Below are 12,746 nucleotides of genomic sequence, written 5' to 3'. Positions count from 1 at the left end.
TTTTGTGCTGCCAAGGTAATTATTTTTTGTGAATTATTTTTTGTGAGCACTTGAAGTTTCTCTTGCCATCCTGGTTTCATAGGATGATATTCTAGTTGTAACGTGAATGACACAGTTAAATACTTGCAACGCTTTTTAAAAACAGTAGTCAGGAGCTGCTCAGTGCTAGGTAGTTCACACATGTCTAGAGAAGTAAAGAAATGCTGGAGTTGGTCAGACTGCAGTGGTCAGCCAGGGCCTGCTGGTTGTGGGTTTGTGTTCATCAGAATGGCCTCATCAGTCTCACCAGTGATTTATGAGTAAATCAATAATGTTATAAATGTGAACTTTGAAAATAAATTAAACATAAAGAGATACTTCCTAAATTGTTTTTTACACTGAGATTCCATGTGACATTTCATTTGAAACAAGTGTTGTGCCAGCTTCTGAAAGTTTGAAAAGCCTCCTGTCTAGAAAAACCGCTAGTTAATATTACTACCCCATCCCTTGGAAGTTTCAGATACTCAGAGGAGATAGTAAAAAGTTCTGATGCTGTATAAATATACTACACAAACCTGGAGGTTTCTCCTGTTGGTAGATGTTTGATAAATATTTGTAGAAGAGAACTTTTGGTCTGACATTATTGAGTGTGACTTGGAAATGCCGAAAGGGCTATTGTGAAGTTAGGAAGGTATGATTGGGCTGGGAGACTGAGTCTGTTGTCCTTCTCGTGCCACCTGGAATGCTAAGAACCAGCCCTCACATTTACTCGGGGCTCTCTATCTGCCGAAGCACTTTGCTTCGTGCTTCAGACGTGTGATCCCGTCTTCGTCCTCTGGACAGTGCCACGAGGTGGGCTCTGAGCACTTTCTGCTCTGGAGCTAGAGAGACCACTTAACCCTTGTGCCTGACAGCCCTTCAGGGTGACCATCCTTGTGCTGAGCCAGTTGGGGACACCAGTGCCCATCTAGAAGGACCCTGGGGACGCCCGTGGGCTCATACCTTCACCCTCTGGCTTCCCTCCTGACAGAAAGAGTACTTCAAGCAGTATGAAGTGGGGCTCCAGAATCTGTGCCATTCCTACCAGAGCCGTGCAGACTCACGGGCCAAGGCCTCCGAGGAGAGCCTGCGCACCTCCGAGAGAAAGCTCCGCGAGACAGAGGAGAAGCTGCAGAAGCTGAGGACCAACATCGTGGCACTCCTGCAAAAGGTGCAGGAGGTGAGCCAGGCAGCCCTCTCGTTGCAGCTGGTCTACCTGGTGCCTCAGGGAGGGGGGCCTGGGTATCTCCTGCTCCCTTCTCCCACTCACAGGAATCTGTGGTTCCATCCCTGGCGGCACAGCATCCTGACCAGGAGGGCTGCAGGTGGTGCAGGCTGCCTGGGCCTCTTCCCAGCCGGACCCATGGTACCAGACTGTTGCCCTTGTTTAGACATTCTCACGTACAACCTAGTTTGAGAACCCTCCAGCCGTAACACAGAAAGAAGTTTTCGCTTTTCCAGATGGCGCCCAGATGGGATTGGGTGGCCCAGAAGCGGGGAGTGCCCTCTAGAGTCTCAGTCCTTCATCCAGGCAGTAGACCCTGAGGGCCTGCACTGTGCCCGTCCTGTGGATACCGGGTGAACCAGACAGGCGAGATAAGGTCTCTGCTGTCACAGCCTGACAGTCCACTGGAGGAGACAGAATTATTGATGGCAGGAAGTGTTATGAAGTAAATATAACAAGGGAGATGGAAAATGGGGCGGCCACTTGATTAGGGTGGCCTCTCTGAGGAGGTGTTTGAGCTGAGAGTGGCACCTGTCATACCAGAGTGGGATGTGAGAGCTTTGGACAGAGGGAAGAGCGGACCCAAGGCCCAAGGCAGGGAGCTGTGGGCAACAGGAGAGGTGGGGCCTGTACGAGGTGGGAAGTCACTGGAGGGGTGTGGCACTATCCAGTTTGCAATCTAAGACATTTACTCTGGTTGGTTGTAGGAGGGCCTGGAGGGGGCGAAGGTTAGAATCCGGGACTCCAGTGAGGAGGTTCCCACAGTTGTCTGGGTGAGAGATTCTGGTGGCCTGAACCTTGGATGGTGACAGTGAGGAGGGAGAGAAGTGGGCAGATGTGTACTATCTGAGGGAAAGGGAGGAAGCAAGGGTGACTCTTCTGGTTTGTCTTGAGCCCCTGGGTGGAGGGAAGGTGGTGGCCTCTGTGGAGATGGGAGCATTGTGGGTGGGGTGGTGCAGTTGAGCTGTTATGGATGTATTGAGCCTGAGAAGCCTGCAACACATCTAAGGCAACCGGGAACTTGGGGGAGAGGCTGGGCAGGAGCAAGAAATCCAGGCATCACCTGTGCACAGTGTGGGAGGGGGCAATGACCAAGACAGGACAGGCGTGACAGCCAAGGGGGGGGGGGGGGGGGGGGGAGGGGATTCTGGGCTCAGGCCCCGTGGGCTGTGAGAAGGGCGGAGAGGTGGGCCCCCGCTGCCTTACCCCTGGCTGACCCTGCCCTGCTTTATTCCAGGACATTGACATCAACACAGATGATGAGCTGGATGCCTACATCGAGGACCTCATCACCAAGGGGGACTAAGGGGCTCGGAGCCAGAGATCGGTTCCCCTGCCCCTCAAGGCAGAGATCCTGGGGTTTCATTTATGCGGTGGTGGACTTACCTTGGTTCGATGCACGTGGGACATTTGTGCTTTTGGAGGGAAAGATACTCTGATTCTTTGAATCTTCCTCCCTAAGTTTATAAATATTTATTTTTTAAAAGAAACAAGATGCTGTGCCTGCTGTGAGACCATGCATTTTTTTGTGACTCTTGGGCAGAGGACAGAGAAGCAGGATGCCAAGCCTGAGCGCTTCTCTTGGCTCCTGGCTCCTCAAGCTGTGGTGAATCCATTGCCATCTGGAAGTTGGAGAGGATCCAGGGGTGGGGCTGGTTTCTCTCCCGGAGGAGGAAGTGTGTGGGGATCTGAGGGATGGGGGAGGGAGAGAGTGCTCCGATCCAGGGGACCCCCAAGTTGGGCCATGGGGTCAGGAAGCGGCTCAGTGCTGAGCTGCTCTCCCTCTTGTGGCTCCCATCTCAGGTCAGGGATGTGAGTGGCAGCCTGAGCAGCTGTCGGTCTTCATGGCTTGGGGAAGGAGGGATCCTCCTGTTCACCCTCCCTGCCCACCACCCAAGTTCTCCCCGCTGGAGCGATTTCCTCCGTTAAGCATGGACAGTGAGGCTTCCCGCCTCAGAAACGAGTCCAGCTTGAGGAGTAGACAGATCCGACTCTGGTCAGACTGCTGACCTGGTTAGCACACTGAATGTTTGAATTCCAAAGGATTCCTTTTAGGAAAGGACCTTGTGTGTGAAAGAGCCCCTGGTGCTGCTCTGGTGGCAGCTTCCACCTGTGCATGTGGCAGAGTCCTGAGGGAGCGCGGCTGCCTTGGATGCTGCTGGCTGACTTGGAGAACCTGCTACCGCTGCTGCTGCTTTTTCCTTTACTGCTTCCCCTGTCTGGCCCCCTGTGCCCAGTCAAGGTCCCTGCTCTGGGGCAGACAGGAGGGGGTCACTGAGCCTCCCTGGCCCACAGGTGTGGGATGTGGGCAGCAGGGACTCTAGAAACAGCTCTGCGGGAAGCACACCAGGCCTTCCCTCTTGTCCGGTCACAGCCTCCCACGGCTGTGTCCGTCAGGCAACTTCTCAGGGTCAAAGACAAAGGCAAGAGTTGCTGAGTTTTCTCTTTAACGACCATTGGAAAAAATTCTGGTTTGAGTTCCCCCAACTCTCTTCTCTCTCTTTATTTGGGGACTTTGGGTTTTCTGAAGGCACAACAACTATGACCTTGTACCATTGGGCTTCGATTCAGACCTCAGTGTGTTTCTGGCATCTGCCTACACCAGGTCAGCAGTGGCCTCCACGCCGCCCTCTGAGTCTGCAGGAGACTGGGAAGCACTGGTGAGGGAGGCCGCCACCCACCAGTGCACGTGGCCAGAAGTGCCCGTGACTTGTGGGTTTGGGGCTTCCTCAAACCACATCCCTCTGAGGGCTGTTTGGGGAACTACCACTCAGAGAGACCCTGACCTCTTCCTCCGGAAGATTCTCTAGGAGTCTTGGGGTTTCTTGAGCTGGTGATTACTCTCCTGTTCAGCTCGCTCTCTTCATTCCAGGCAGCACGTGGTCCATTTTTGTCCCTAAACCTACTGTTTTAATCTCAACGGAAGTTGGTTCTGTATTTTTACCAGAGGGTAATACTCAAGCTTTTTATTTACACACTTGTAATCAAAATGCAATACCATAAACTTACTGGTGAGACTCCTGAACTCAGTCTGTTTTCTTCTCTTAGTAAAATCCAGTCCCTTTCTCCTCTTCATTCTTTCCACCACTTTAGCTTAAACTGTCTTCAAATTCTCCACCCTCTTCACTGTTTCCTGTCTTCACCCTCCTTGACATCCACAGAAACCGAAACACTGAATTTCAGTTTTAGCTTCGGCTTCTGGATGTGCCCACTGTGCTGTTTAAATCCAACCACAGTTGTGCTGAATGCAGCGTTTGCCAGGTAGAGCTGCCATCCTGGGTGGGAAGGTAAAATGCAGGGGTCCCTCCCCTTTGGCAGTCACTGGATAGCTGACCTGCTTAGAACTGTCCAACGGCCGGGGAGGAAGGAGATGGTCTGGCTGCTCTGTGGCAGGGAGGTCCTTAGTTCAAGGCAGGAAGGAGGTGAATGAAGGCAGCAACCCTTGCTTTTAAGGACTCAGGGAGGGGGACTTTCTTTAGGGTTTGTTTGGTGACGTGCACGCGGAAAAAATTCAAGCAGTATGAAAGTTTGGACCGCGAAAAGCAAAGCTCCCTCCTCCCACCCCTGATCCTCGTTTTCTCCCTGGAGAGATTCTCCATCCTGAGCGCACAAATACACATCCACTCTGTTCTGTTCCTGCCTGTTTCCCACTTAGTGTATTTTGGCACCTGTTTCAGAATAGCCCATATGGGTCTACTTTATTCTTCTGAACAACCACATAGCATTTCCTTGTCTTGGATGTACTGTCATTTAACAGTCTCCTATTTATAAACACGGGTTGTTTTTAACATTTTATGAAAAATGCTGTGATAAGTATCTCTGTGTGTGTGTGTGTCCTTATTAGCTCAGATCTGTATGTATATGGGATAAATTCCAAAGAGAGAAATGGCTGTGTCAGATGGTAGATGTCTTAAAAATCCTAAGATACATTCCAGAAAAGACTTCCAATTTCACCTCCTATCAACAGTGGATTTCCCCTGCACACTTGGCCAGTATACGGTCTCTTCCTTCTTAACTGTTTACCAATCTGAAAGGTGAAAGTGATGGATTTTTCAGTTGGTTTGAACTAATTTAAGTGAGATTGAGCATCTTCATGGGCCAGTTTCTCTTCTGGTACAAGGCTACAGTTCTGAATCTAGGGTTAGGAACTCTTGTAAATCAGATGAAAAACATGGGGCAAAGTCCTCAGAAAAATGTCCACCTTATACAACCCCCTCAGCTCCTAAGTGTTTCATGGATTTAGGATTAAAAGCCCCACTTTAGGGTCAATACTGTCTTTATTACCAGATCAGGACAAGGGTTTGACATTTTTGTTTACCAAAGGAAGGCATGGGGTAATAACAGGCCGAGAAAAACTTTTCTGATTCCTCCTTTATATCTGTCTTAGTTACACTGCTTTTTGGCTCCAGTTCCCTGAGAGACGCGACTGTCGTTCAGACGTGTAGTTCAAGCAGTGTTGGCTGAGAGTTCACAGCTCTAAGGACCAGTAAATGTGAAGACTGATAAAGCTCCAACTTCATTTAAATAGCACACAAGGCTTGAGTGGGCTGCCTGTCTCTGTTGGCAGGTCATTCTGCAGCTGGGCCAAGAAATAAGGGACCCGCTGGCAGTCTCCAAGGTGCCTGAAACACCTTCAGAATTCCACTGGAGGCTTTAACCTCTTGGAGACGGACCCTCTGAGGCTTCCTTTGGAGCCCTGCTCAGTTCCCTGAGCAGGTGAACAGCCCGCTTGGCCGGGGGAGGCAGTGCTCCCAAGGACCGAACTTTCTCTGCTGCCACGTCTGAGGCCTCAGACTGCCCTTAGCACTGCTGGGGGCACCCTCTCCATAGTGAGCAAGACACGCCACTCAGCAAGGAGCCCGAATGTTGCCAGGCCTGTTTTTCAGTCTGGCAGTTTCCATGTGGTAACTTGGAATGTGCCAGGCCCAACTAGGGCTCCTGGGGGGTCCCGCAGAAATTTCCTCCCTCCTTCCCGTTGACAAGGCCTCAGACCAATCACTGACCGTCCTGGGGCCCCATTCCTCCTCTAAAATAAAGGAGTTGGATGACGGTAGAGGTTCTCTGGCTTAGGTAGCCTCAGGATTAGTTCACCTGAAATTTATCCGGAGGCCCATACAGACAGCCAGTAACCTGGCGCTGGTCTGACTGCAGTTGGAATGGGGGCCGAGAGCCCTTGCTGCCCTGGCCCCCATCCTTGCTTCCAAGACTCACTGGTCCCCACCTGCTGCCTGTAGGCCTTCGGCTGCTTCCTCAGTGGCCCTCGTGGGGTGCTACTTACGCCTCCCTCAAGGCCCTCTAACCCTTTGGCCAGTTTCAGGATCCCCTCAGGGTCAGGAGGGGCTTCCTGCAGCCTCCTGGGCCCGCAGCGCACGCTGCCTACGGTGCTTCCTGGGGCTCTGGCGTTCTCAGCAGCTGCCAGCCAAGGCCTGGAAGGCAGGGGAGCTCGCACCACTGAGGCCGACCTGGACCAGTGAGGGGAGGATCTGGCAGACACATCCCCCCTCCTTCCTTGTCTCCTCCGGACTCTGCCGAGGTGCAGGGGATTCTCCAGGGCCACTTCCTGCCCAAGCAACTGCAGGTTTCCTGGAACCCACCACTTTGAACTCACGATCCTTCCTTCCCCACTTCTTTTCCTCTCTTGAAGCTCTGGGCTCTCCCCTCCCCAGCGCCCCACCGTTTACACCAATCTCTCAGCAGCAGGGTGTGGGGCGCTGCGGTGGGAGGAGTACCCCTACTTGTCAGAGGGGACCGAGTTTTGAGCTCGTCACGCTAAATCAGCTACCACAGTACAACACGAGTCCCAGGGCCGCTGCGAATTCTCACCCGGCCCAGAGGACGCGGCCAGGAGCCCGCACTCGGCCATCTCCCTCCAGACGCTTTGACGGTGTCCAACGCTCAGCCCCATTGGCGCGCCGGCCTTCTCCCGGCCCAACGGCTGCGGTCGGCAGAGAGCCCCCTCTCAGCCTCGCTTCTCCAGACCCTGGAGGCGAGCGCCCAACTGCGCCTGCGCTGTGCGGGGCCCGGCACGTGCTGCGCCCTGCACATGCGCCCTGGGAGCACCCTGAGCCGGCCGACGTGCCCCGGCTGCGGGCTCCGCGCCCCGCGCCCGGGTGGGGGCAGCGCCGGCAGCTGCCGCGCGTGTGCGAGGCGGGCTGGGGGGTCGCGTGTCGGGTCCCAGCGGCCCCATTGCAGACGGCCAGCGGGGGCCGGCGGGGGCAGCGGGCTCGGAGGTCTCGCATCCTAGTGCCAGCGAGAGGCCCTGGGGCTCCGCCGGCCTGCCCACGCCCCAAGCGGAAAAGTAGGGAATTTTTTTTTTCTTGGCGGCTGCGTGTTAACAGCCTGAACCAGGATAAAGGCTTTTCCCCCAGTTGTTTTCCAGCTTTTTTGGGTTGCTACAGAAAACTTTTTGTATGGATGATTTTGTGGTCTGATGATTTATATCTGCAAGATTAGCGGACCTGGAAAGGAAGCTGCGTATTTTACGTTTTAAAACAGCCATGTCCAGGTCATTTTCCTTGAAGGTCCAGCCTGTCGGCCTCTCTCGGGACCTGGGGCCTCTTGAGTTTCACAACCATAGCCCATTGTCTTCCGGTTTGTCCTTGGCTTGGTTTATGGTGTTTCTTGAAAGGTAAACATTTTTAGGTTTTTGGGTTTCCTATCATGCTTAGGAGCCCCCCCCCCCATTTTGTTAAAATGTTTTTTAATTTTTTGTGTCAAGCTCCACTCCCTGTGAAATATATTTTAGTATAAGCGGTAAGGCAGGAGTCAAGCTTTGGGTTTTTTCCCAGATGGAAATTCTCTGATGCGGCCCCGTTTATTAAATGAACCACCCGTCATTTATATTCCCGTCTGTTTGGTTTTGGACCTGCTCGGTTTGAGATGCCGTTTAGACACGGAGGCATCCTGTTACAGGTTGGGCGGGCGATTCCTCTCCGAATTTTGGGCCTCATCTGCATCTAGGTATATCAGTCTCCCTGTTTTCTTTTTAAAATATTTTTTCAGGCTATTAGAATTTATTCTCTCCCGTGAAATTTAAAATCATGTTATCCAGTTCTCTCCCATTCCTGCCAAAAAAACCCACTTCCATTGGGATTTAAATTGTAATTTCATTAAATTTAGATGTAAGCTATGAGAGGGTTGACATTTTTATAATCTTAAATCTCCCCAGACGACGCGAAATGGTTTTCCATTTGCTCGACTTCTTTCAGATCATCCATAAGATTTTACAATTTCTTCATACGGGTTCTATAACTTTCTCGTTTAATTTATTCCTAAGTGTTTTATGGGTTTTGTCACTATTGTGAATGGGATTTTTTCCCCATCTATATTCCTGATTATTAATATAGAGAAAAGCAAATTATTTAATAAAATTAATTTTCTATATGTGAACTTTGGTAGTTTTAAAAATAAACCTTTTATAGATATAATGTGTAAATTTGCCAGTTATTCCAATTTAATTTGTCCTTTTGCTTTCGCCAAAACCTCTGAAACAATGTTGAATAATTATTTGGGTCTTGTTTCTGATGGAAACCCACAGGTTAGAGTGGAGTGGGGTTTTGGTGAGTGTCCTTTACAGTGTGGCGTTTCCTTCTGTTTTTGTTTTTGTTTTTTTTTAAACTTGGGGCTCCTGAGACGGACCTGTGGCTGCCGGTCTTGTCTAAGTTGAGCACCGGGGGCGCCAGCTGCTCAGAATGAAATGTGTGTTGTGAGCCGGGACTCCCACTGTCAAATGCCTTTTCAGCATCTATTGATAAAACCATATAGGGGTTTTCTCCTGCTGTTTAACAATTATTTTTATTAGACATTGGGTAGCTGCAAAAGAATATGGCATTGATAAAATATTTATAAGGTAAGAATATGCCATGTACGTCTATCACCTGGTTTAAGAAAAAGCATGATTATTTCATGAATCCCCCTGTGTGCACCTCCTGGGTCCTCTCCCCTTTCCTCTTTGCTCAGCGGTGGCATCATCCTGAATTCTGTGTTCATCTTTTCATACTTTTTGTTTGTTTGGTGAGGAAGATTCGCCCTGAGCTGACATCCATTGCCAACCTTCCTCTTTTTTTTCTTTGCTTGAGGAAGATTAGCTCTGAGCTAACATCTGTGCCAGTCTTCCTCCACTTCGTATGTGGGGTGCCTCCCCAGCACGGCTGATGAGTGGAGCAGGTCCTTGCCAGGGATCTGAACCCACACACCTGGGGCTGCTCAAAGCACAGTTGGAACTTTAACCACTCAGCCACAGGCTCGGCCTCATGTTCTTTTTGTACTTTACCACCTTGGTTTGTGTTCCTAAATAATTGTTTTGTTTTGTGTGTTTTTGAACTTATGTAAGCAGAACATTGTGTGTAATGTTAATTAAATTATTTAATTTTTAATTGATTTAATGTCAGCCAGTTTGCTTTTTCAATATTATGTTCCAGAAATTTATCCATGTTGTTGGATGTAGCTGTAATTTATCCATCTTCATTCCTGAATAGTATTCAGCATAGAATTACACCTACAATGGAACATACCGCAATTTTTTGTTGATGTCTCTGTGACTGGCGTTTGGCTTGTTTCTAGTTTTTTGCTATTACAGCATATCTGTGGACATTTTTTTTTAATTGAGTTATTGATAGGTTACAATCTTGTGAAATTTCAATTGTACATTAATGTTTGTCAGTCATGTTTTAGGTGCACCACTTCACCCTTTGTGCCCACCCCCCACCCCACCTTTCCCCTGGTATCCACTAAACTGTTCTTAGTCCATAATTTTAAATTCCTCATATGAGTGGAGTCATACACAGATTATCTTTCTCTCGCTGGCTTATTTCACTTAACATAATTCTCTCAAGGTCCATCCATGTTATTGCAAATGGAATGATTTTGTTCTGTTTTGCAGCTGAGTAGTATTCCATTGTATATATGTACCACATCTTCTTTATCCATTCGTCTGTTGCTGGACACTTAGGTTGCTTCCACGTCTTGGCTATTGTAAACAGTGCTGCAATAAACATTGGGGTGCATAGGACTTTTGGGATTGCTGACTTCAGGCTCTTTGGATAGATACCCAGTAGTGGGATGGCTGGATCGTATGGTAGTTCTATTTTTAATTTTTTGAGGAATCTCCATACTGTTTTCCTTAGTGGCTGCACCAGTTTGCATTCCCACCAGCAGTGTATGAGGGTTCCTTTTTCTCCGCAACCTCGCCAACATTTGTTGCTATTAGTTTTAGATATTTTTGTCATTCTAATGGGTGTAAGGTGATATCTTAGTGTAGTTTTGATTTGCATTTCCCTGGTGATCAGCGATGATGAGCATCTTTTCATGTGCCTATTGGCCATCCGTATATCTTCTTTGGAGAAATGTCTGTTCATGTCTCCAGCCCATTTTTTCATTGGGTTGTTTGATGTTTTGTGGTTGAGTTGTGAGAGTTCTTTATATATTATGGATATTAAGCCTTTGTCAGATATATGACTTGCAAATATTTTTTCCTAGTTAGTGGGTTGTTTTTTTGTTTCAATCCTGTTTTCATTTGCCTTGAAGAAGCTCTTTGATCTGATGAAGTCCCATTTGTTTATTCTTTCTATTGTTTCCCTTCTCTGAGAAGGCATGGTGTCCAAAAAGATCCTTTTAATACTGATGTCAAAGAGTGTACTGCCTACGTTTTCTTCCAGAAGCCTTATGGTAACAGGTCTCACCTTTAGGTCTTTAATCAATTTTGAGTTTATTTTGGTGAATGGTGAAAAAGAATGGTCAATTTTCATTCTTTTTCATGTGGCTTTCCAGTTTTCCCAGCACCATTTGTTGAAAAGACTTTCTTTTCTCCATTGTATGCCCTCAGCTCCTTTGTCAAAGATAAGCTGTCCATAGATGTGTGGTTTTATTTCTGGGCTTTCAATTCTGTTCCATTGATCCATGCACCTGTTTTTGTACCAGTACCATGCTGTTTTGATTACTGTAGCTTTGTAGTATGTTTTGAAGTCAGGGATTGTGATGCCTCCCGTTTTGTTCTTTTTTCTCAGGATTGCTTTAGAAATTCGGGGTCTTTTGTTGCCCCATAGGAATTTTAGGATTCTTTGTTCTAATTCTGTAAAGAATGTCATTAGGATTCTGATTGGGATGGCGTTGAATCTGTAGATTGCTTTAGGTAGAATGGACATTTTAACTATGTTTATTCTTCCAATCCATGTACATGGAATGTCTTTCCATCTCCTTATGTCGTCATCCAATTCTGTCAGAAAGTCCTTGTAGTTTTCATTATATAGGTCCTTCACTTCCTTAGTTAAGTTTACCCCAAGGTATTTTATTCTTTTTGTTACGATTGTGAATGGTATTGTATTCTTGAGTTCTTTTTCTGTTGGTTCATTACTGGAGTATAGAAATGCTACTGATTTATGCAAATTGATTTTATACCCTGCAACTTTGCTGTAGTTGTTGATTACTTCTAACAGTTTTCCAATGGATTCTTTGGGGTTTTCTATATATAAGATCATGTCGTCTGCAAACAGCGAGAGTTTCACTTCTTCCCTCCCTATTTGGATTCCTTTTATTCCTTTTTCTTGCCTGATTGCTCTGGCCAGGACCTCCAGTACTATGTTAAATAAGAGTGGTGATAGAGGGTATCCTTGTCTCGTTCCTGTTTTCAGGGGGATGGGGTTCAGTTTTTGCCCATTGAGTATGATGTTGGCTATGGGTTTGTCATATATGGCCTTTATTATGTTGAGGTAGTTTCCTTCTATGCCCATTTTGTTCAGAGTTTTTATCATAAATGGCTGTTGGATCTTGTCAAATGCCTTCTCTGCATCTATTGAGATGATCATGTGGTTTTTATTCCTCAGTTTGTTGATGTGGTGTATCATGTTGATTGATTTGCGGACGTTGAACCATCCCTGTGTCCCTGGTATGAATCCCACCTGATCCTGATGTATGATTCTTTTGATGAATTGCTGAATTCTGGTTGCCAAAATTTTGTTTAGAATTTTTGCATCTATGTTCATCAGTGATATTGGCCTGTAGTTCTCTTTTTTCGTGGTGTCCTTGTCAGGTTTTGGTATCAGCGTGATGTTGGCCTCATAGAATGTGTTAGGAAGTGTTCCATCTTCCCTAATTTTTTGGAATAGCTTGAAAAGGATAGGTATTAAATCTTCTCTGAAAGTTTGGTAGAATTCTCCAGGAAAGCCATCTGGTCCTGGGGTTTTATTCTTTGGGATGTTTTTGATTGCTGTTTCAATCTCTTTCCTTGTGATTGGTCTGTTCAAATTGTCTGCCTCTTCTTGAGTGAGCTTTGGGAGATTGTAGGAGTCCAAGAATTTATCCATTTCCTCTAGGTTATCCATTCTGTTGGCATATAGTTTTTTGTAGTATTCTCTTATAATCTGTTGTATTTCTGCAGAGTCTGTTGTTATTTCTCCTCGCTCATTTCTGATTTTATTTGAGCTTTCTCCCTTTTTTTCTTTGTAAGTCTGGCTAGTGGTTTGTCAATTTTATTTATCTTCTCAAAAAACCAGCTCTTTGTCTCATT

General features: G+C 47.5%; 1 protein-coding gene across 6 annotated transcripts in view; it reads left to right on the top strand.

Moving 5' to 3' along the window:
• Positions 1-2,736, top strand: part of MORC2 (MORC family CW-type zinc finger 2) — a 38,116-nt gene extending 35,380 nt beyond the window's left edge. The window contains exons 25-28 of one of the 6 annotated variants that reach the window (XM_046640445.1): positions 1,010-1,198; positions 1,291-1,384; positions 1,951-2,016; positions 2,481-2,736. In XM_046640445.1, the coding sequence (XP_046496401.1) occupies positions 1,010-1,198; positions 1,291-1,384; positions 1,951-1,976 (309 nt within the window). In that variant the 3' untranslated portion in view covers positions 1,977-2,016; positions 2,481-2,736. The remainder of the gene's footprint in view (positions 1-1,009; positions 1,199-1,290; positions 1,385-1,950; positions 2,017-2,480) is intronic. The other 5 variants (XM_046640444.1, XM_046640443.1, XM_046640447.1 and 2 more) reach the window with 5 other exon arrangements.
• Positions 2,737-12,746: the final 10,010 nt, after the last annotated feature.

The sequence above is a fragment of the Equus quagga genome, chromosome 15 (genome assembly GCF_021613505.1).
Source record: "Equus quagga isolate Etosha38 chromosome 15, UCLA_HA_Equagga_1.0, whole genome shotgun sequence".
NCBI lineage: Eukaryota > Metazoa > Chordata > Mammalia > Perissodactyla > Equidae > Equus > Equus quagga.
This window is presented reverse-complemented; position numbering and strand designations above follow the sequence as displayed.